Raw genomic sequence first — 22,978 nt, forward strand, 5'->3', positions numbered from 1 at the left:
AAAGTCTATCCAATTTTCAAGCCAATAAAGCTTTTCTTGATAATATCACAATAAAGATATAAATATTAACTTTCATTAAGCATACTTCAAAGTTGCAAACTTCAGCAATTAAAAAAATATATTTCCCCATTCAGTTATTCAAAAAGAGAATTATACAAACTGAGTAAGTAGTTATGAATTGTTCTCTTTAAGCAATGTGCAAGTAGTACACCACTTCAATTTAAAAAGATCATTATCTATTCATAAAAGATGGATATAATGCTTGTTTTGGTTTTCCCAGAAGTTTTCCTTACCTCAACTGTAGGCTTGCAGAGAAAGCAATTTTATCTTCTAGGCTTTCTGTTTCCAGCATCTACTTGTACTTGACTACGTAAATATCACAAAGATTATAATATGTTGGAAGGGAAAGGACATAAGAGAATTTTAAAAGTCTTAGACTTACAATAAGAATTGGAAAAAAAAAATCAAAGCTTGTTGAAGGTATTTACCTCTGGTGCATCTCCCTGGTGGATAAAGCAGCTTGGTTGCTTGTTAATTTGCACTTTATGCTTATCAATTTATTTTCCTTTTTATCCATAAAAAAACATTTTTGTGAGAGAATTTATTTTTTTTTTTTATTCAAATGAACAGAGAAGCACTGTTGCTGTCTTGTTAATGTAGATTAGAACAGATCCTGAGAGTAGAAAAGACAGACTCTTCTATCTACAAGTGAGTTAGTTATGAATGGTTTTTGTTATGAAGTTCTACCTGAATTTTCTTCAAGTATGATCCTGATGGAGGGCTACTACGTTACTGAAATGAATTTGCTGTGTTGCCAAAAATAGTCTTATTGCATACATTATTTTGGTCAAAGAAATAAGGGTCCAGTTAAAAAAGCAAAGCTTCAAATAGATGGTTTATTTTTCCTACAAAATTATATTATCTTTGTCTGAGAGATGGGTGAAAAAAAAATAAATTACCCTTTCTTGTTGTGCTCGTTTGTTTTTTTCTTATTTACTTTCAACAAATTCACTACAATTTCAATACACTAGGAGACATCCCTTGAAGCTTGCAGAGGATACCTGGTACCCAATGTCTGCAGCAGAGATGGTCCTTGAGGGCACAGACTTTCCAGAGCCTGTCACCCCAGGGCAGTGCCATGCTGAAGTGCCCTATAGTTGGAGATTTGAAATGTATACCAGTGTGCTGAAGCCTCAGATCAGGAGCAGTTCTACAAATGCAGGTCAGGAATTCTATGATTCTAAGTTGTGGCTGTTTCTTACCAGCACTGACAACTATATTGGCAGTAATAGGAAGCAATACATAAGGCAAATAAGCTTCTAGTTCATTTGCTGCCTTGCAGAGCCAAGCAGAAGTAAGCCCTGGCCTCAGTTAAGATCATGAAATCAACATGATAGAGAACAGGGAAGAAAGGCAGAAGGAACTACTTGGCCTTTATAAACTTAATTTCTTTTCCTAACCAAGAGGGAAACAACAAATGAACGGTGACCCAGAAAGGATGTGCACACTGTACAGCCAGGTAGGTGACCAGCCTGTGGTTTAGCCAGCCTCCAGTGTAAGCAAAGCCATGTGCTGTGTGTGTCCTCGCTCTCTCTGCACCCATCTGTGCAAGTCTGCAGCAAATATCCCTGTGTCCCACTGGCAGATGGTCTCCAGGCTTCTCTTCTCCAAATTGCAGAAAAACTTACCTGATTTTTTTCAAATGAAATTTTAAAAGAGGAACTCTGATGATCTTATCTGCATCTTGCCTGCTTATTTTCCACCCCCAAGGTATGCACAACTTGGGCTTTAACCTGTACTCCAGCCTGTACATGCAAGCCTGAGTTCATAGTGGAATTAACGTTTTTTTAGGATTGTGTATGTGAGTGATGATAGTGATGGCAGACTGGGGAAAAATATCTGCATGCTCAGAAAGGTTAAATGGTCTGCCAAGATGACACAGGTAGCACAGTAGTTCTGAAGAAAAACTGAGAAATAAACTATTCTCTTGCCCTTCGAAATTTTGATTCAACTCAAAGTAAAGATAAGAGATTAACTTTTTTGATTAACAATCAAAACACAATGAAAAATACCGGTTTTCCTCACAGACGATCTACACAACTATTGGCTTCAGTAAACAGCTCAAGAAATAAAAGATTACTTCTTAGGCCAGAAGAAAAAAGAATGAGATGCGTGCTTTTAACTAGTATGCAGAAACAGGGAAACAAAAATACATATAAAGGATAATAAAGTTTAAAAATATATAAGGATTCATCAATAATTCTTTGAGCCTTCATTCCCTAAATGCCAAGTGTAGTTTGAAATTTAATATTAAAAATAAATAGCATGCCAAATCACCCTGGATAACAGCTTACAATACTTTGATTTAGAGATTCTTCTCCAGTTCAAGAGAAATCCCATAAACATCTCCAGCCAAGAACTACAAACTCTTCACATCAGAGTACCACAACTGTTCAGCATCCTACATCGTTGTTCTTCTGAGGTGTCCCTGTCTCAATACAGAATGAAGACAAATATCAGTCATTTGCATTGGAAGGGCTTATGGAGCTCTCTAGTCAAGAAACCTGCTCACAGCTGATGCAGCTGTGAGATTACAGGCTTCTCATGCTGTTAACTACATTTGTCTTGAAAACCTCCAAGGATGGAGAATGTGTAACCTCCCTGAGTAACCTCCCTGCCCCTGCCTGACTGTCCTTGTAGGGAAAAAGATTTTCCTCATACCTGGTCAGACCTTGTTCCAACTTATTGCCTTCTCTCTCTTGTCCTCCTGCCATTCATCACTGCACAGAACCTGGCTCTATCATCTCCGTAACCTCCCTGTAACCAACCTGCAGGTGTAGGCCAGCTGATGCTCCATCTTTCCAAAGCCACCACTTCTCCTGCTGGTCACCTCTAGATTTTGTCCCCACTCCCCTCACAGAAAATCTTCTTTACAATAGGATCATTCCTCTATGCATTTCAATATCACTAACACAAAATCACCAATTTTGTTTTTAGCTAGGATGTGAAGATGCCCTTTCATCTTAGTTTTACGTAAATGCACAGTTAAAGTATATTCTCAAATATTCTGCAGCCTTTTTTACTTCTGTATTGTTCAAAGTATGGGGCAAAAACAGAGAATATTTTTTCATTCTCCCTTTCTAATCCATGGCCACTCAAACATTTCATCAATGATCTGGATGACGGCATTGAGTGCACCCTCAGTAAGTTTGCAGATGACACCAAGCTAGGTGCGTGTGTCGATCTGCTCGAGGGTAGGAAGGCTCTGCAGGAGGATCTGGATAGGCTGCACCGATGGGCTGAGGTCAACTGTATGAAGTTCAACAAGGCCAAGTGCCGGGTCCTGCACCTGGGGCGCAATAACCCCAAGCAGAACTACAGGCTGGGAGAGGAATGGTTGGAGAGCTGCCAGGCAGAGAAGGACCTGGGAGTGATGGTGGACAGTCGGCTGAATATGAGCCAGCAGTGTGCTCTGGTGGCCAAGAAGGCCAACGGCATCCTGGCTTGTATCAGAAACACTGTGACCAGCAGGGCTAGGGAGGTGATCGTCCCCCTGTACTCGGCTCTGGTGAGGCCGCACCTCGAGTACTGTGTTCAGTTTTGGGCCCCTCGCTACAAGAAGGACATCGAGGTGCTTGAGCGGGTCCAAAGAAGGGCGACGAAGCTGGTGAGGGGCCTGGAGAGCAAGTCCTACGAGGAGCGGCTGAAGGAGCTGGGCTTGTTCAGCCTAGAGAAGAGGAGGCTCAGGGGTGACCTTATTGCTCTGTATAAGTACATTAAAGGAGGCTGTAGCGAGGTGGGGGTTGGCCTGTTCTCCCACGTGCCTGGTGACAGGACGAGGGGGAATGGGCTAAAGTTACGCCAGGGGAGTTTTAGGTTAGATGTTAGGAAGAATTTCTTTACTGAAAGGGTTGTGAGGCATTGGAACGGGCTGCCCAGGGAGGTGGTGGAGTCACCATCCCTGGAAGTCTTCAAAAGACGTTTAGATGTAGAGCTTAGGGATATGGTTTAGTGGGGACTGTTAGTTTTAGGTCAGAGGTTGGACTCGATGATCTTGAGGTCTCTTCCAACCTAGAAAATTCTGTGATTCTGTGTGATTTGCCTCCCGTGTGCAGTCCCATAGCATTCCTGCAGCAGCACACGGTTCATATGAAAAAAGAAATACTGATTCAGAAAATCAGGTCATTTTGCCCTGTTAGTGGTGTATGTAACAAAGCCGTGACCAAAGCATTACAAAAACTTGACCTCACTAAAGAAGGGCAAGGCCAGGACTAAGTTTAGAAACAATACTGGCAACCATGCCAGATGTATGGACAGCTTGGTCTTACTGAGGCCAACTGCAAAACACAGCACTTGCATCTCTATTTTGTCTTTAAATAGAGCTGTAATGGTTAAGATACAACTGGAAGATTAACAAATAGGCTTAGTTCTATAACCCCCCAAAATCTGCAAGTTTCCAAGCAATCATATGTTTTGTAATCAGTATGGTTTCACAGTATTATCACACTGTGAAATATATGTACAAAGTTTTTTCAACTGTACCAATACATGTTGGCTGTTAACCTACTACCAGTAATATGTTCCTTTCTTGTGTTTTTTTAAGGGGACATCAAAGTTCAAATTATCATGGACTGAACAATTCAATCTATAATTTACAACAGAGATCTAAGTAAATTTCATCATCACCAAAGGAAATTCTTCATTTGTTTACAACACGTACAGTGTTTTCTTTACAGAGTATGATTTCCACCTGTTTGTGCAAGTCTCTAATTCAGTCACAGGTAATGTACATCCTAAAACGAGGCTGTTAGAGAACTAGAAATACTTTAAACAGATTTATTTCTAATTGACTAGATTTTGTGTTGATTGTACTCCTGTAAGACCTGATTAAGTGAATTCATTACCATTTGTAATTTTCTGACGGCATACTTTGGAAATTCCAGCCAGGGAAATTATCAAAGTCTAATCAAGAAATGCAAACTGAATATAAAAGCATTCTTAAATAATCTTGATTGAATTATGATATAAAATATTCCTAATAAAAATCTGTCTTGAATTCCAGGCGTACAACTGTCAGTTTCTGCCATTAAGTAACTACTTAGTAAAAGTTCTTACTAAATCCTCTGTATGCATCGAGCAGCTGATGGTGTAGGATTTCACGGTCCTTTGTGATGGCCACCTGCATGGGACTGCCTTTCTCCAGGAATGAGGAGCAGTGATGTACAGGAATATAATGCGTGAAAGAACTATTTCTCTATAAAACCGGGGGCTGGCATGACCCTGAGATGAAGTCTATTTTATTCTAAGTCTTTCTATTTTGCTGCTCAAATACTCCCATGTGTATTGCTAATGTTAACAATTTCCACGCAAAGCTCATTTCCTAACACTGCTCTTGATGCTGTCAGAGCTACCTATTCCTGCACCTCATTATAAGAGAAGAACAACGTCTAGGCAGCTCTGCTTACTGTGTAATGCAGCTGTGCAGGGAAGGAAATAATTAAGCCCATCATGTGAACCAAATCCTTCAGGACATTCCCATTAATGAGATCTACTGAACCCCTCTCTGCCTTGCTGCTTGCACAAATGAACAAGGCAGAGACAGAGTGCAAAAAGCCCTCCTCTTCAGCATTAATATAATGCTATGAAAACAGAAATATATTTTGTTCAATTCACATTTTTAAAGGAAATGAGCATTAAAAAGAGATTTGCTGTTAGCTTTTATGCCTACTTCATGTTCTCCCAGGGATTTTACTCAGTCTGCCTTCCAGTGTTTTCACTCCTAGCTGCCTCATCTCAAAAGTTTTCCCCAGGCCTAGCCTCCTCTTCCCCAAACTGTTTCTCAACCACACATGGTAAACTACCGTTTCTGCCCCTTTCATGGTACTGGATTTAATTTCTTTCTAATGTGCTTTCATCTTCATGATTTTGATATGCCTCTAGTCCCTCTATTGGGTTAAGAATGCCACCAGCTCCTCCCCATTCTTTTTTCTTTTCTTTCTTTTTTTTTTTTTTTTTTTTTTTTTTTTTAAAGAGATTTCAGGATGTATGCTAACTTTCCACACAGAAGATAGGTCACCAGGCTTGTCTCTCTCCCACCACAAACCTGCAGCCATTAATATGCCCAGCAGTTGAATTTCCCACCATTATAGCTTGCCACAGAAGGCATGCTAGGCATCAGAGCTGCATCACCACTGCCTCAGCAAGAGCAGGGGGGCAGGAAGGTCCTCAGGCCTTCTTGCTTCCACAAGACAGCTCTTCTTGCAGCAGCACCCAGGCTGCTGACTTGGCTGCCCTGCTCCACCCAGGGCACAGGGCTGGATCCCCTATCGTTTGGCCTGGTGAGGACTCATTAAATCACAGCCAGTCAGAAAAAGTACATAAAAATTGAAGTTTTGCTATAGTAAAAAGAGCAAAGCATGTATGTAATATTGCAGTATTTTGTATATTAGAATAATGAATGTTAACTATACAAAAAAAAAATAAAAATGGTACATGCAACAAAGACCTATAATAATACTTTTAAGAGAATCACAGAATAGGGTACTGGAAGTTCCCCTTCACTAACAACTCAGAGCACGTAAAACATAGAGAAGTGTTTACAGCCTGTACCAAACATCACTGTCACTGTTGGCTCTCACGGTGAAACAGCGTGCTCAGTCATGAATGTCTGCTTTTCACATCTGCAGTCACTGTGACTGCTATGAATATAAATGGGAAAGAAAGACATTTAAAAAGAAAAAAAAAAAAAAAAAAAAAGACTGACAAGGTAAGCAGAAGCCTTACCCATCACATCTGTAGTTTAGAATGTGTTGATGTCTTGCAGTGTTAATACATTATCAAAGCTAGATTTGAGTAACTGCTGTTCTGCTGTTCTTTATGCTTCAGACTTATTTGAAAGGTAGTTCAGTTGTACGCTGATTATATCTATTTCCCACAAATAGCTCAGTAGCACTGAGCAAATAATTTAAAAATTGAGATTTAAGTTTATTTTCCCATTTTTAGAATTGATTCAAAGTATTTCCTCTTACCTCCATGCTTTCTCAATTCTGCAGACTACTCAAACATATACATCCCTCATCAAGGTATGACAGTATGAGCTCTGAAGGATTATTTTGATCATGCCATAAACTAATGACCAACTTGGTATTTGAAAAACTCCATAACTAGAAACTTACTCACACGTTTTAGTCAACAAAAATTAGTCTCCTAAACTCAACACATTGCCAAATAAAATTCTGTAATTCTGTATTTGTGTAATTGTTTTTGATCCATTTCCTTTGTCTTCTAATTGGCATAAGTAATCATGTTTGATATTGGCACTAGCCACAGAAGCAAATAGCCAATGATAAATTCCTGATAAGTTAATATTTTTTTTCTTGTGCTGGCCTTGAGGTACACACCATCACATTTTAAACTTTCTCTCCTTTTTCCATTTCTACAGACTACTCCTCCAATTTGAAAGTGTTACCCTGCAATACCTTGCCCACTTTTTACATAATTTTAATGTTTTCAGTCTCCTTCTGTTGCTCATCCAAAGATACTGCTAGGACTGCCTATCAGTGTGAAACCACCACACTATCTTACCTTTGATATGTGGTCATAATGTGCGTTAACACAGACAGCTGCAGCATCAATATGAGAAAAGGCCCCTTCACTTTTCTCTCATCACAGAGAAAATGAGGTTTTTAGTTTTCAGATCATACGGAAGCATCAGGCTTTACCAAAGGAAACCTAATTTTAAATCACTGTAGTTTTTGTTCATTTTTTTTCTGACTTCTGAGTTTAAAGTTATTTATTTTGTAGCAACTGGACTGTAAGCCAATAAAATAATTCTAGTTTAAGAAACTTTTGTATAAAAAGGTGTAAGAAGTCTACAGAGTACTACCAAAACTTTTCAAATTGTGTTTTAAAAGAATCACAGAAAAGGTATGAGGGAAAAAAATAAAAAGGAATAAGAAAGAAATACGTAGAGACTAGAAGCCTGGTTGAATAGAAAACACTGAAAATGCAGTGCACAGATACAATAGAAAAGACACAATGGACATGTCTGAGCTATATAATGAGAGGCTCTACAGTGACATCCTAGTCCATCAGTTTTCACCTAACTGTATGATGAGGGACTACACTATGAAATTCTTTACCCAAACCAGACATTAATTGCAAAAGTTGCAGTGAACTTCCCAAAAAATTGCTCATAAAAAAAAAAAAAAAAGTGTTTCAACACATCTAATACAAGAAGTACCATAACATTAGTCTTTCTGCTAGTTCAGATTTAAAGTATATTCAGTAGGAGGAGGAAGAGAGCTGCTACACGTGATGATGAAAGTGAACATGCTCTCCCAACTGTCTTCACAACAGTCTGCTGTTAAACTGATAAATTCTTCTCAGTCTTACTAAATCTGTGATATAAAAATCAATTCTGAGAAGTTGCTATAGGATTAAAGGGAAAAAAAGGTGAAGAAAAGACATGAGTAACTTAAATGATTTCTCTACAAAAATTAATTTGGCATGCTTACCTGTCAGCATACATAAGAAAGCAACTGTGTCAAGATCATCAGCATCTAACTATTCTCATCTCAGATTCCTGTAAAAAATAAATAAATAAATACATGAGAAAATTGACACATAGAGAAAGAAATCCAGTGACCTAACAGACACCCTCTTTAAAATCTGCAAAGCAGAAACACACAGAGCACAAAGGGGATTTTGATGTATTAGTCTTCGAAGGAAAAAAAAAAAAAAAAGGAAAAAAAAGAAGATTTTTATTGCTTTACCAATTTACAACACATTCATCATGCTGTAACATAAATATTATGCATAGCTTCACAATGACAGAGCCTTACAACTTGACTCACTCCAGAGTGCTTCTGGCAGCATAAAGCTAGTCTTAAGGCAAAAACAGGCTCTCCTGGTTATCAACAGACATAATTTCAGGCCAGATCTGTCAGCAGGTGAAAGATGCTGCCTTGCTGTTTCCGTGGACATCTTTCTGAATTTAAGTTCTGCAAAGCACTCAACATCCCAGGCACGTGCATTTGCAGAACAACCCCAATTTGTGCAGCAAAATGCATGTCATTGATTGGTGGTTGTTGTTTTTGTTTGTTTTGTTTTGTTTTCCTCCAAGTCTAGCTGAGATCCAGAAATTACGTCTGCTTTTTCCAGCCCCTCAGAAAGATTCCCCAATTCAGCAGACACGTTGAGCATCACAGTCCAACTCCCACCATAGTAAGGGATAGCCTAGAGCAGGCTAACTGATGAGCACTGAAGTGTATGACTACATTCAAATTTATTGTCTTCGTGGATGGGTAGAATCTCACACAGAAGAAAGTTTTGCCTATGATGTATTTCTTCCTTTTACAGGTGTAAATGAAAAGGAAAAAACAGACTTCTACATTGAGAAAGCGAGTTTGACAAACTTTTTTCTTTAACTTTTTGGTAACGCACTCTACTGCATGGTACTCCGTCAAAAAATAATATTAGATTATATTACACCTGTTACACTAAGAGGTCCAAACAGGCACTCTCAATTAGCCACAAGAGAAATATAAACCAATTATGTAGCTCCAGAAGGAGTACAGAACATGACCATAAGTGAAACCAGAAATTCTCAGGGATAATTATGTGAACACCATTGGACTGCATGTTCTTTATTTTAAATTAAGATAGATTTTGACAAATTTTACCGAAACAAACCTATTCAGAAAGTTTCAAGAAGGCAGAAAATATTTACAAATGTCTCTCCAGCAGCTGCATAACTCTGCACAACTATCTTACAGAAACAGCAAAAGCTATTTAAATAAAGGACACCAAACTACTGTATTTTGTACTAAATAAGCTGCTTTTGAGTTGAAATCTAGTAGACCCAGCATTTTCAGAGTCAGAGATATAAACATGATCTCCACAATCATGAATGTCATAGGGAATGTAGGGAAGGAAGGATCACTAGCTGTTTCTCAGAAGGCGAAAACCAGAATTCATGGAAGGGAAGGTATCTGCAAGTTAAAAGCAAAACAAAATCAACTAATCTAACAGGTTTCTTAATCATGCTTCCACTTTTGAACCACCTCTTATACATGCTAGCTTTCAGTTTCTATATGGATATAGAGACAGAGGATAAGGAATTACCTGGAACTGGAAAACATCCATCACAAATGAGTCCTTCCAAAATTGCTTACAAATGATGACACATCTGCATATTACAAAAAATGGCTTTGTAGTTTTTTTATGAGGCTTATAACTTGGCCAATTTTAGATAGATATTGGTAGGATTTAGGAAAGGCATAAAGCAATAGTCTGAACTTTAAGGCAATATTTTGGGACTTTGTTGTTATAGAATGTAACAAAACCAATATAAATATTAAGTATTCAGCTACTAAATACCCCACAGAAAATAAAATCTAAGAAAATTCAATGAAGGGAATTTTTTGCACTTCCTATGGAGAATTGCAGCAGTTTTTTCTGTATGGAGTCCGAATTCTTCTGTTTACAAAAATGACCCAGCAACATGTCTCCATTACTTGTATCTGGGCTGTTAATTTACTTCTTACAGTAATCTCTAATGCTACATCTAAGGATAAGAAAATCAACATGAAAAACAGCAGTCTCAAAGAGTTAGGGAAAGGTCTTTAAATGAGAGTCTTTGTATACTGCAGATTTAGAGAAAACAAATCAAATGGTGCCAATGCAGGCTTCCTAATGAGGTTGAGTGAGGTTGCATAGTGGATGAAGACACCACTGTTGCAAAATTAAGCAACTGTTATCTTCTCTTCCTGAAAAACACACCTCTTAATACTCACATGCAGACAAAAATGATCAAGATCCCTTCAGATCCCGTTTTTCCTCCCCTCCAGCCTAGGACTGGTAAAGCAGAAGCTTCTCTTTCTACCGTCAGAGCTTCTGGCGCACCCCTAAACAATTCTCTGTGCCATAAAATCCCAGGTTACTCTCACATCCCCATCACTTCCTGCTGCAACAGCTTTCTCTTCCAGATGCTGCCTGCATGCCTGGCTAGGCAAAGGATCGAGTATTATCCCCCAGGTGACGCACAAAGCAGGACAGGAGCTGCTGACCTCATGCCTTTCCCTCCATGGAAGCACTAATGTGGGTCTCTCCAATACTTAATCACCAATTTTCATAACATTTGCAGGAACACCTTAAGAGATTTCTGTTACTTTAAACAAATCAGCTGAAGTTCAGCAAAATATTCAAAAGCCATTGGAAAGTAGCAGGGGACGATTAAGGAGGGGAGAAAAGACTGGCAGCCCAGCCACATAAGCCATTTTCCTCATTAAATCAACCTAAAAAGCACCAAGCCATAACTCCAAAAAGCTGAGACAAACACTATGGCTGATGACACCTATGGGGCCATGCAGCAAGGAGATCTGTCTGATGTTTCCACACTGTACAGTGTGGCAGCAGTACCCTGGTTCAGGGAGCTGCAGCCATGCAGTATTTATAGGACTTGCTGCCCTGCTCAGCACTGCTCCTTTCCCCAAGCAGGTCGGCCAGGATGCCAACCATTCCCAAAACGATGCAAGTCAAACATTCCCCCTGACCTGACAAGTTTTCAGATTAGAAATGTTCCAGTGTTTCTATAACTAGCAGAATGAAAGCGTCAAGATTTCCATATCCCCTTTTTTCTATTGTAACACGTGCATTTAATGAATCATCTACACAGGGAGATAGCCTTGCTTGTGGGCATTTCTCCGTGCTTAGGTGCCCACGTTGGAAAGTACAAGTTTTTAACTGAAGAGCGAAGTTCAAGTAAATTCAGCTACTGACTAGATAAAGTACGTCCAAACACTGCTCAGCATACAAAAATGTATTTATTCTGCCAGTATTCTGGCTCACACAAACACAAGCCAACCAAAAATCATACAACCATATTGGCAAACTTGAGTGAATATTTGTGCTTAACCTCTCAGCACAATTTCAGTGCCAGAGTAGCCCCAGTTTCTGGCTCTGCCCTGGCTCCCAGCTGACCAGCCAGCTTCTTCGCACAGCTGTCTGCATGGCCATGGAGAAATACCCATCTCTGTGAATTTATGAAGATGGCAGAGAGAATGGTTATATGGAAACACTCAAAAATGAAGCATATGGGAATGCTCAGCTCCAGGATCAGCAGGTTTTAATTAACACAATTTAGAATGAAACATTTCACAAATTTGTCATTATTTTTTCCAAACAAAAGCAGCCCTTGCAATCTTAATACTATTGTACAATACTAAGTGTTCCTCATCTATATTCACATACACAAAAATATCTGTATGTCATCAACAGTGAAGATCCCTTTATCTGCACCAAAGCTTATGTTACCAGCAGCTTCTGTCAAAGGCAATTTATACATGAGGCCTTCAGCAAGCTTGAGTGAATGTCTTCAGAATGTGAATACCAGAAGAGTTCACAGGAATACAGAAAATTTCACCTGGTTTAAAAAATGGCTAAAGCAGTCCAGCTACGCTAGATGAAAGTGCTAACTGCTGCTTTAACAGTACATTCATGTAATTTATAGAGAGCTGAAGGCACCATAAGACTGCAGGCAGTCCATTAGTCTAGTAATACAGAGACTCCCAGATGTCCTTAATACTAACAGGCCCCAAACACACACACTGAATTCTCCACGTTTTTTCCATGTTAAATTGAGAGCTCAGATACCGGGGTGTACTGGTAGCCAAGGCTTGCATCTCTGGCACGTATGTACATGATAGATTCAAATGCTGCATGAGGGAGACTGAATAAGCAAACCTGATCTGATTCTAGCTCCAAAGAGCAAAGCAGCAAGCTGAAAAATGAATGTAGCAAGGGAAGAGCTATCTGAGATTTTGAGAGACTCCTGTTGTCCAATTCTGCCACTATATACTGCCAGAGCAAACAAAGAAAGTCTGTTCGCAAGGTTGAAATGTGAACAGAATCAGGAAAACAGTTCAAGGACGTGGAAAAATAGTTATTTTATTCATTAGAAGAGACCATATTTGGGCTTAAATTTAAAACTCAGAGCAGAAAATACTCCACATGGACCTTTTTAGAACTAAATATGAAGCCTACAGCTGCTTGAATACTTACTGGAATGAATTCACATATTTGTGACTCTCTTTTTGCTATGCTTGACTACTCTAATCTTTTTTTTTTTTCCTCAGCTGCCTGACTATAATGGGTTCAATGCTTACAGTTTTTGTGGTAGCAAGGAATGGTCTTCAAAAATGTCAGATGATTTGTGGCTTCAGACCATTCACCGTCTATGGCAGCACATTCATGCTAGCAGCAAAAATAAGTTTACTTTCTGTCCAAATACAGGTAATATAAACATACTATTAATTTAATTTACACCTAAGATGCAGAGAACCCTCTACGGCCCCACACATGGCCTCTTCAACATTTTTTATCGGATAAAAGAAAAAGCAACACTGGGAATTTGGGCAACACAACATATTAAAATGAGGCAGATTAGCACAAAACCAGGGATGTCCCAAGTTGGTGCAAAGCAGATATTAACAAGACACCCCCCCACAAGTCATCCCTGCTCACCCAGGCATCAAACTTCTAACTCTCCCTGCACTTGAAGAGGAGAGGACAAGGTGCAAAAGGTTGACTTCATTTTACTGGTCCTTATTAAATCCATTTCTAAAATATATAGCAAATTGAGCAGTTGGTAGACCTCACTTAATAGCTCTGACCTGCATGCAAACTGCAGATCTCCGAACACCTCATTCTCTAACACAAAAAGCCATGCATAATGCAGGAGTAGTGCATGGGTGAAGTTAATAGTGTATGCTAATCCCTTGCTGAAGCTCAGGGACATGCTTGGCCTCTGCTCTGCAGCCACGCACGCTGGGCACAGTTGGCCAGAAGTTCATGACCACTTTTAGAAGCCAATGGGGTCTATGGTGCTAGTGTGAGCACAAGGCAAAAGGCTTCTTGTGACAGCAAGAGACAGGATCTACATACTTGATGTCTGAAACCTGAGTTTCAGAGTTTACTCAGCATGAGTAGATATAAATCTATTGTGATCTGAGAAATTTCAAACTTCGCTATCTCAGAATAAGCTAAATGTGATTTAGGCAGAATTCAGGTCTGCCATAACAAAACTCCCCACTTTTAAGCAGAAAACATAGTCAGGGTCTTTAAATAGGACAAGGCAAAAAACCTACTCAAACACAAAACACTTCTGGGCAGTACTGCTGCCCAGTCACACTGCACTTCTAATCTGACCTGTCATTGTGCTGCTTGACACCAGAGGTTTCCCAAGTACAGGAACTTCAGCAGGAGCCCTTAGGGCAGCTGCTTGCTAGATTTCCCTCCTCCTCTTTGCCTCATAAAGTGGGACAGCCACAAATTCAGAGCATACCACTCATGACTGCTGGCTTCTCTAATAGATTATTTAGCGCAATATAACCTTCATTAAAAAGGTCCCTCTAGGGAAAACACAAAGTCAGGATCAGAAGAGTTTGCAAGATACTTAAATAGCAGTTGTGTCACATACACACAGGTGGACTGACAGCCACCTGAAGCAGAGCAAGGTTGAACCCGTAACAATTATTCTTGACACCTGTGAGTATGTCATCAGCTAAGGAGAACTCAGGAAGAGACCACAGGAAGCACTTTTTTTCTCTGGCATTTTGTTAAGTGACAGTCCATAGCCACTAAAACAACTGCAATATATGCAATATTCTAGCTGAACATTAAAGTCAAGATCACAAATAAGAAGTATGCTGCCAACAGACCTTCTCTGCCCCATAAAAATGTGGAGACCTTGCTAACAGCTTCTGTGTAAACTACTCAATGCCTATGTTCCAGTCTTCTAAAATGATTTTTTCCAACCCTAAACATAAGTGTAAGGAGACTCGGGTTACTAGGAAAGCCATGCCACATAAAGAATAACTTATTTCAGGCAGCTTAAATTTTTAGTTTATGATAATAAAAGAACAACCAGAAGTGAATGCTGCATTTTTGTTACCTATCTGTAGGAGGTTAAAAAAAAAAAAAAAAAAAAAAGTTCAGTCATAGAAAAAAAATACCTCCTTCCTATGCTTATCTAAACATAAAATGCCAATATAATTAAAGTGATAAGTATTACTGCAAATCATAAGCAATCAAGGATGAAAGAAAAAAATGTAATCCTCAGTTCATGGCTTATAATTATTTCATTTCCCACATACTGCAAAATCCACAATAAATTATAAATAATGAAAGGCTTTCAAAAAGCCAGAAGATGCTCACCTTGGATGTAACTTTTCATGTAATTCATCTGACATGTCCAAGTCAATAAAGTCAAAATTGCCAAATTTCAACTTTCGTTCTATGAGATGAAACACTTCGAAACGTAGATTCACACAAGTACTTGCACCCAATTGCTACCTGTATGTATAACTGGACTTTGAGTCTAAGCTCAAAGGAAAGCCTATTGATTGTTAGCTGTTGACCAAAAAGAAACAAATTGTTCAAGAAGTGAATGAAATCCATAGACTATGATTATCTGAGAGGAAGAAACAGCTTTTATGTGCTCAAGATAGGAAAGCACCGTATCTGCCATGCTTTCAGCATTCTGTGTGGTTCTGTTTTATTTACATGTACCATCTAAACAACCATCACTCTGTTGTGGAAACATTTGTTACTGTTGTGACAACAGGAAGGAGAGATTTCCCCCGGTTACAAATCACAAACCACTGTGGACACCTGTAGCCTTTGTTCCTTCATCCTTCTCTTAAAGAAGGAATGTTTGCAAAAGACAGGATTTTATTAACTTTCCTGGCTGAGCTACATGATAAGTAAAAAGAGATGAAATGGGAAGCAACGACAAAAGGAGAAAACAGAGCTGTGGCCAAGTGTGGTGCAAGGAGAGCTGGGCTGCCCAGAGGTCTATTATGCAGCTTGCCAGCAGCTCCAGAGGGGTGAGTGGGTCCACCAACCCATCCCCATGCCTGTTCAGTTTACTGGCAGTGAGTTTAGGCTGGTGCAAGAGCAGACGGGATGGTTTGTATTTGGTGGGTAGGGTTAAAAATTTGGTTAAGAAAAACGTTTTCCATTCTAAGAAGAAATAAACAAGCTTATATCATGATAGCAATATTTAAAGGAAATAGAAATACATAGCAATACCTGTGTTTTCTTAACACAAACCTTGTAACAAGATGAATGTGGTTTACAATGAACAATACAAAAGAGAGTAAGTAGGTATAACAGGTAACCAAAGCAGGTAACCTTCAAGTGAATATTTTGAACTACCTAAATGGGATTAGCTCTATGTACATTGAAGAGTATTCAGTAAGATTAGATTTATTGTTTTTTGCAACACCTTGGCCCATCCATGATCAAAGATCACATTTAAGGTCTGCTGCCATCAGTTCTGCAGAACAGTGAAAAGTGTTGTCACTGCTCTGAATCCCCATACAGGTATTTAGCGCATTACTAGAACTACATGGACCAACAAAGTGTCTGAGCCATGGGTATGCATGCCTTGCTCATATAACATATTACAGTAAACAAGGTTACACCAGGCATCAATTGGTTTATTTGTTGGACCATTCCATTAAGGATGCACCGCACAGAACATCAGCTATTATTTTCATGGGGGCTTTTTTTATTTAAATAGAAATCATAAATACAATTAAAGAAAGCACTTACAGTTTCCCCTGATTTTCAAATATGGGTCAGGCAGCATTTTGTGATATGTTTCTTCTGTTCACGGCTTGTTCCCTTCCCTGCTTTTATCTGCCCATACGCAGATGGGCAGATTTGCCCATTTATTGTTCATCTGAGCTGTGTTGTTATCCACAAATTTGTTTATCTTCATAAATACAGTGAAATAATATAATACTATGAAAATATATTGAAAACAAATCAGGTATAGAAAAGGTCATATGCATCTATAAAAAGGCACTCGGCTACTACAGATCACTAAATCAGCTCTACAAATATGTAGATTGCTATATGGAGAACTGACCTTCCACGCAGAAAAAATAAATGCTGATATGCCCCAAAGTAGTATACGGCCATGTAGCCTGTTAAGTGAATGCAAATATTCATATGCACATGGCTGTAAGCTCTGTTTAAATGATCTTTACCCTGAGAAACAGAGTATTCTCATTAAAATGCAATCTTAAACAGAACCAGACATCGCCTTCCCCCCCAGTGAAAATACAAGGTGTATGTCTGTCGGGAATTAAGCAAAGCTAACATTGCACAGTGTCACCCCAACCTAAGCTACACTTCCAAGGCACACCACAGACTTAAAAAGAAAGAAAAAAAAAAAAGTATTAAGAACTGTGAAGAGCGCATTTGTGCGTGTGAAATACAAAAAGGCTCATTTGCTGAAAAATGTATATGGCTTCCATTAAGCAACTCTTTAATCTCTAGATGACTGTGTTTGCTTTGCAGGCTTCATGGAGAAAATAAACAAAAGCAGGGAGCACAAAATCGCTGTAAAAGCCGCTGTCGGCAATAATCCAGAGAATAAGATCTGAGCAGCCTGAGCTCTCTGAAGCAGCCTGGGGAAGTCCCAGGAGAGCTCTTCCTCCAAGGGACAGTACTTCCTACAGGCAAGGAATCACTGCCCACAGAGCAGTGATAGTAGTAAAACTTTCCTCATTTTCAGAGTGTTTCCATCTTAATGTTCAGTAAGATCTAGGAGCAGTATGAAGGGAGGACAGAACCTGGCTGCAGGGAGCAGCAGGGGAAAGTGATGACTGGGTAAGAAAATGGCAAAACTAATATGAAGTTGATAAATATAAAGTGACATGGTCAAAACCAGTTCTATGCATACAAAAAAGAAAATTGAGCTAATTACCACCATTCAAGAAAGACAGTACTTTGCAAATGTCAGCTTTACATGCCACATTCACAAGAATAACTAGGATATTAATAAATAAATAACCAAATAAAAGGTAGTAAACCACATTATCAATCCATGAAATGCAGATTCTGGCATTTTTTCCCGTCTCCTTGTGCTTCCTCCCAGTCCTGAAAGGGTTAAGGTGGAATTAAAAAAAGATACAGAAAAAAATGACCAGCTGGCATGCATGTAACAATAACAAGAAATTACAACTTTTCAAGCCCGGGGAAAGTTTACTTAGAGAGGTGTATCATTATGAGTGCCTGGAGAAAACACACCTCCTCTAATAAAAGGAGTAAGAAACAGCAAATGAATCTTGCAAACCCAAAACAGACAACAAAGTGCTAGAAGCTGACGAACTCTGCCATAGGATGCTGCTGGTCACCCACAGTCAGCACAGGTTCCATGAACACAATCCTGGAGCACAAATCCTTCAGAATCTTTCTGAAGATAACACATAGAATCATAGAATCATAGAATATCCTGAGTTGGAAGGGACCCTTAAGGATCATCAAGTCCAACTCTTGACACCGCACAGGTCTACCCAAGTTCAGACCATGTGACTAAGTGCACAGTCCAATCTCTTCTTAAATTCAGTCAGGCTCGGTGCAGTGACCACTTCCCTGGGGAGCCTGTTCCAGTGTGCAACCACTCTCTCTGTGAAGAACCCCTTCCTGATGTCCAGCCTAAACTTCCCCTGCCTCAGCTTAACTCCATTCCCGCGGGTCCTGTCGCTGGTGTTAATGGAGAAAAGGTCTCCTGCCTCTCAACACCCCCTTACGAGGAAGTTGTAGACTGCGATGAGGTCTCCCCTCAGCCTCCTCTTCACAGGTCTCCCCTCAGCCTCCTCCCTCAGCCTCCTCTTACATCACTGCCTCAGTAAGATTATGGCCTACAGCTTCAACTGGGAGAGGTAAAATGAGCATCATGGCAAAATGACGTGACTAACTTATCCAAGGCAATCTGCTCCAAGGTCTGTTTTGGTACCAGATTAACAGTCCCACCTTCCCTGTTCCAGTTTGAACATACCTTGTGCTACAAATCTTCTCAATGTCTCTCTGTCCACCTCCCACCACCACTTCACCTTCATTCCAACAGAGCAATGGGTACAGATGTTAGCTACACAGCACCTCAACTCCAATGAGTCATATCACTATGCTTTCTTATAGGTATTTTGAAAGATTTTAATAATATTACCCACAACAGACAAAGTGGAAGAAATTAATATGGCCCTAAAAAAGAGTACAGTGAACATAAATTTTGTAGAACGCTTGCATGGATATTACAGGGATTGAAATCATAATTACTTATTTAATTATTAGTAGGAAACAGAAAAGCAAGTAAAAGATATGGTGGAGAAAAACAATAAGGGCTGCAAGTACAGCAATATTTTTCAGAAAAATCTTCAGAGGAAAAAATCACGAGGATCTTTTGTGCCTCATTGGTACCAATAAATGTAAACACAATAGTAAGCAACCTGAATTAAGTATCATCACTAAGTGCTATGAAAATCAGATGTTAATGACGTATTAACATCATAATTAGTAAACAGGATAATTATGCTTATTATCTATCATTCAATTTGCAAACAATATTTTGAATAACTTTAAAACAGTACAAGTCCCATTTGAATTGTAATGTTTTCAATTAATAGGTTACTGAGTTTCCCCAGTAAATAATTCAGTAACTAATGGGGAAACTATTTCCCTATTAAGGTTTACTTTTAGAGCTCCTAACTAGATGCTCTGAAAATTTGCTACTCATCTGTACGCTGACCCATTGTTTCATAAATAAAAGAAAATTTCAGTTTCTTCTCTCCCCAAATACAGTGTCTTCCAATAAACATCATGCCGGCTGCATTCCTGTTGCCACCATTGGCCAGGTTTCCTTGCCATGCTGAGCAAAGGACTGCAAAGCTGAAGTGGATCCAAGTGCTCCAAGTTTAACCCAGTCCTACAGGTAAACAGCATTGATGGAAATCTTTTTTGCACCATTACAAGGCCCAGCTCCTACCTTTATTAGAAGCTTTGCATATACCCTTGGCATTTCAGCTACCCTTCAAGCTTTTCCTAAGTAGTCACGAACTATACACCTGACACTACAAAATGTTCCAATCTAATGGTCACTCCCAAGATAACTGCAGCTACTAGAAAATAACACTGGCATTCAGCATATTACTAAATGAATTATCTACCAAGCCTTAAACAAGTCACACTTTCTAAAGAGTCTTAGCAGAAGTTATTTTTTTATGATGTTCATTTTCTTGGAAAGTGCTTTGCAAGTGGCTGTTTAGTAGCCATTTTAAATGTATATCTCCTGCCATCTACAATTTACAACAATCACAATGATCAAACGATCATTGTTTTATTAGTGAAAAAATTCTTGATGACAAACCCTTAGTGAATGCATGCAAGTTGCTGTAGGACTGAGGCTTGCCTTTTCCATTCTGTCTTAACTAATTAGCTTCCCTGCTAATGAACAAGAGTAAAATCTGATAAATCTGATGCTAGAGGTGTCTAGCCATGTAAAACAATAAAAAAAAAAAAAAAAAAAAAAAAGAGAGAGAGAAGCATTTCATTAACTATCAGCTGAAAAACTAGAAGAAAATACATAGAAGTCAGGACGGATTCTATTGCAATGACAAGTAATGCAGCCACTACTAAATGTTATATATAGCAAACATAAATATGCACATACACGTTATATATATGTATATATACAAAACAGAGATGGGACAGAATAGGCCAGAGTGTCTCAATGACCCCAAAGTCCCTTTGAATGCATGCTCATTTGGGAACTTATCTTGCCTCTAAGATGTATATTATATCTGATGCAGCAAGTCTCGATTAATAAACCCAAGCAAGAGAAATAACCTCTCTAGGACATTCACTCTTTGTCCTCTCTAATGAGATCAATATTTAGAGAAAAAGTAAAAAAAAAAAAAAAAAAAAATGAGCCTGTGGTCAGCACAACAATTATTTAGCTCAGTATCCTTCCTCTGATGATGACAAGAGGAAACTCAAGTAAACCTGGTTACCTGCTGTCATCTTCCCCCTCTGACTCTGTGAGAACCCAAAATCGTAGGAGGGATGTTAGAGGGCATATCCCTGTCCAGTCCAGTTAGCATCTGCACAGGGAGCTGTAGTCCATGAATTTATCTAATCCCATTTTGAACTTGATGGTACTGTCTACTCCCACGCCTGCCTGTGGCACCAGTTTTTGGAAATTCATTATCCAAAAAATACACGTGTATACTATAGTATAAAAATATATACACGTATAATATAGAAAGCGTATGGAAAAAGCATACTAAAAACTACCAGTAAGGAGCTTCTTTGAGTTGGCTACAAACAGCAACTGGTTATACATGAGCTACATTTGTGCAAGATACAGTAATGCACTACCTGCTCACAGGTGTATCAGCTAGAGCCCAGATTCACAAGCTTTACAGACTCACGGGACTTTACAACAGCTTCCCTTCCCTGCCCCTTTCTCTTTCCCCCACAGCATATCCAGTGCAGAAGCACCTGAGCTGTTGGTGTGACAGCTGCTGAGCAGGCAGGCTATAACTTCAAGAATTCAGTTACCTGCTTTAAACAATGCTATCAACACCTCTGAAAAGCCTTCTGCTGTTGATGGACCAACAGATGATGGAGTTTTATGATACAGATACATGGAAAGATGTGACTTTTGTGGTTTTGCCTGTATTTCTCTCAAATCCCAAGTATATTATTATCTCTGACATTTCAAACCTATATAACCTAATCCCCTCTCTCTATAGGCCCCTATTAGGAGACTGATCACCTCTATTTAGTGCTAAAATGATGGATATATTTATGACAGATTTGAATTGTTGCTTACCACAGGACAGCCAGCACTGATGACAATCCCTATACCCAGGTCTAATGTAAGCGTAGTATAGATACAAACTCCCTTTCTTCCTGCACAACTTAGGTCAGAAGAAACTTGGAAAGCTCACAGGATAATGTTTGACTTTCATTTCTATTTGGCTCCCCTAGCTCAAGGATGGTCCTGCAGGTACACCAGCCTTACTCTTTCCATGCACGCCCAGCTCAGTGACAGCTGCCTCTTTCCCATACTTGTCCAGATTTTACAGCTTCTACTTTCAACTGTATGTTAAATTTCTGTTAAGAGAGGGAGAATCCTTTTACTAAAGCCTTTGGTAAGTTACACTTTCCTTATCATACAGCCACCAATGACATTTACAACAGCAATCTCCACAGCAACTCTGGAATGCAACCAAATAAATAAGAAATAAAACACAGAGGTTAAAGAATTTTTCCTGGCAAGGGACAAAGCGAACGTGAAGTGACTGGATAAGACTGAAAGTAAAATCTAACTTATGTATTTCTTTTACCATAATATATTTTCTGAAGTCCTATAATGAACCAACCTAATTTTGTTTGTAACTTCTTTTCAGGAATGTGTCAGTAGAACCAAAATAACATTTACTTTGGTAGAACTAAAAGTCAGCAGAAGCTCTTCTTTTGTTCTCTGATCTTGAGTTTAAATGAACTACAGACAAATCTTGTGCATTACTGATGCATGATTTTAGGATTATTGTCATTACCGTGGCATGGAATGCAATAATAAACAAAAGGGAAAACGTTCCCAATCTATGTAGCCATCAACAGCCTACACAGAGTTTTATTTTCACTGCTTTTGAAACATGTTTATTTTAAACTTTTTCAAGAGATTAGAAGCAATTGTTTTTAGGCCACTAAAACTTTTTTTTTTTTTTTTTTTTTTTTTAAGACCACTCTATTTTCTTCACAGTTACTAAACCAAAACATCTTACAAAGAACAAACCACCTTAATTACATTACTTAGAGGAGACCTCACTGACTGAACCTTGGGGCAACACGTTCCATCACAACCTAAGAAACCACAATGACCTTTGCAATGGAAGAGAAGTCTGTGGAAAGGTAAGTTCTAGAATTCCAATAAGTTTCTGCATCGCCAGAAGTGACAGGACCCACCTGTGAGCAGCTCCAGCCAGGGAAACTAGACTTTCTGTTGGCCTTCATCAGACTGAACAGCTAATTACTGCACCTAGAATATTTCTTTAGCAGTACAGTGGGCCTTCTTTAAGCATTATAATTCAGCATCAGGAATTTGCCATATTCTGTCCTT

General features: G+C 39.0%; 1 protein-coding gene across 5 annotated transcripts in view; it reads right to left on the reverse strand.

Annotated features, from left to right (window-relative positions):
* SHANK2 (SH3 and multiple ankyrin repeat domains 2) overlaps nt 1-22,978 on the reverse strand; it is a 352,365-nt gene that overhangs the window by 318,814 nt on the left and 10,573 nt on the right. For all 5 annotated transcript variants that reach the window (XM_068684610.1, XM_068684601.1, XM_068684603.1 and 2 more), the window contains exon 3: nt 8,517-8,584. In XM_068684610.1, coding sequence (XP_068540711.1) covers nt 8,517-8,530 — 14 coding nt within the window. In that variant the 5' untranslated portion in view covers nt 8,531-8,584. The remainder of the gene's footprint in view (nt 1-8,516; nt 8,585-22,978) is intronic.

The sequence above is a fragment of the Anas acuta genome, chromosome 5 (genome assembly GCF_963932015.1).
Source record: "Anas acuta chromosome 5, bAnaAcu1.1, whole genome shotgun sequence".
Taxonomy (NCBI): Eukaryota; Metazoa; Chordata; class Aves; order Anseriformes; family Anatidae; genus Anas; species Anas acuta.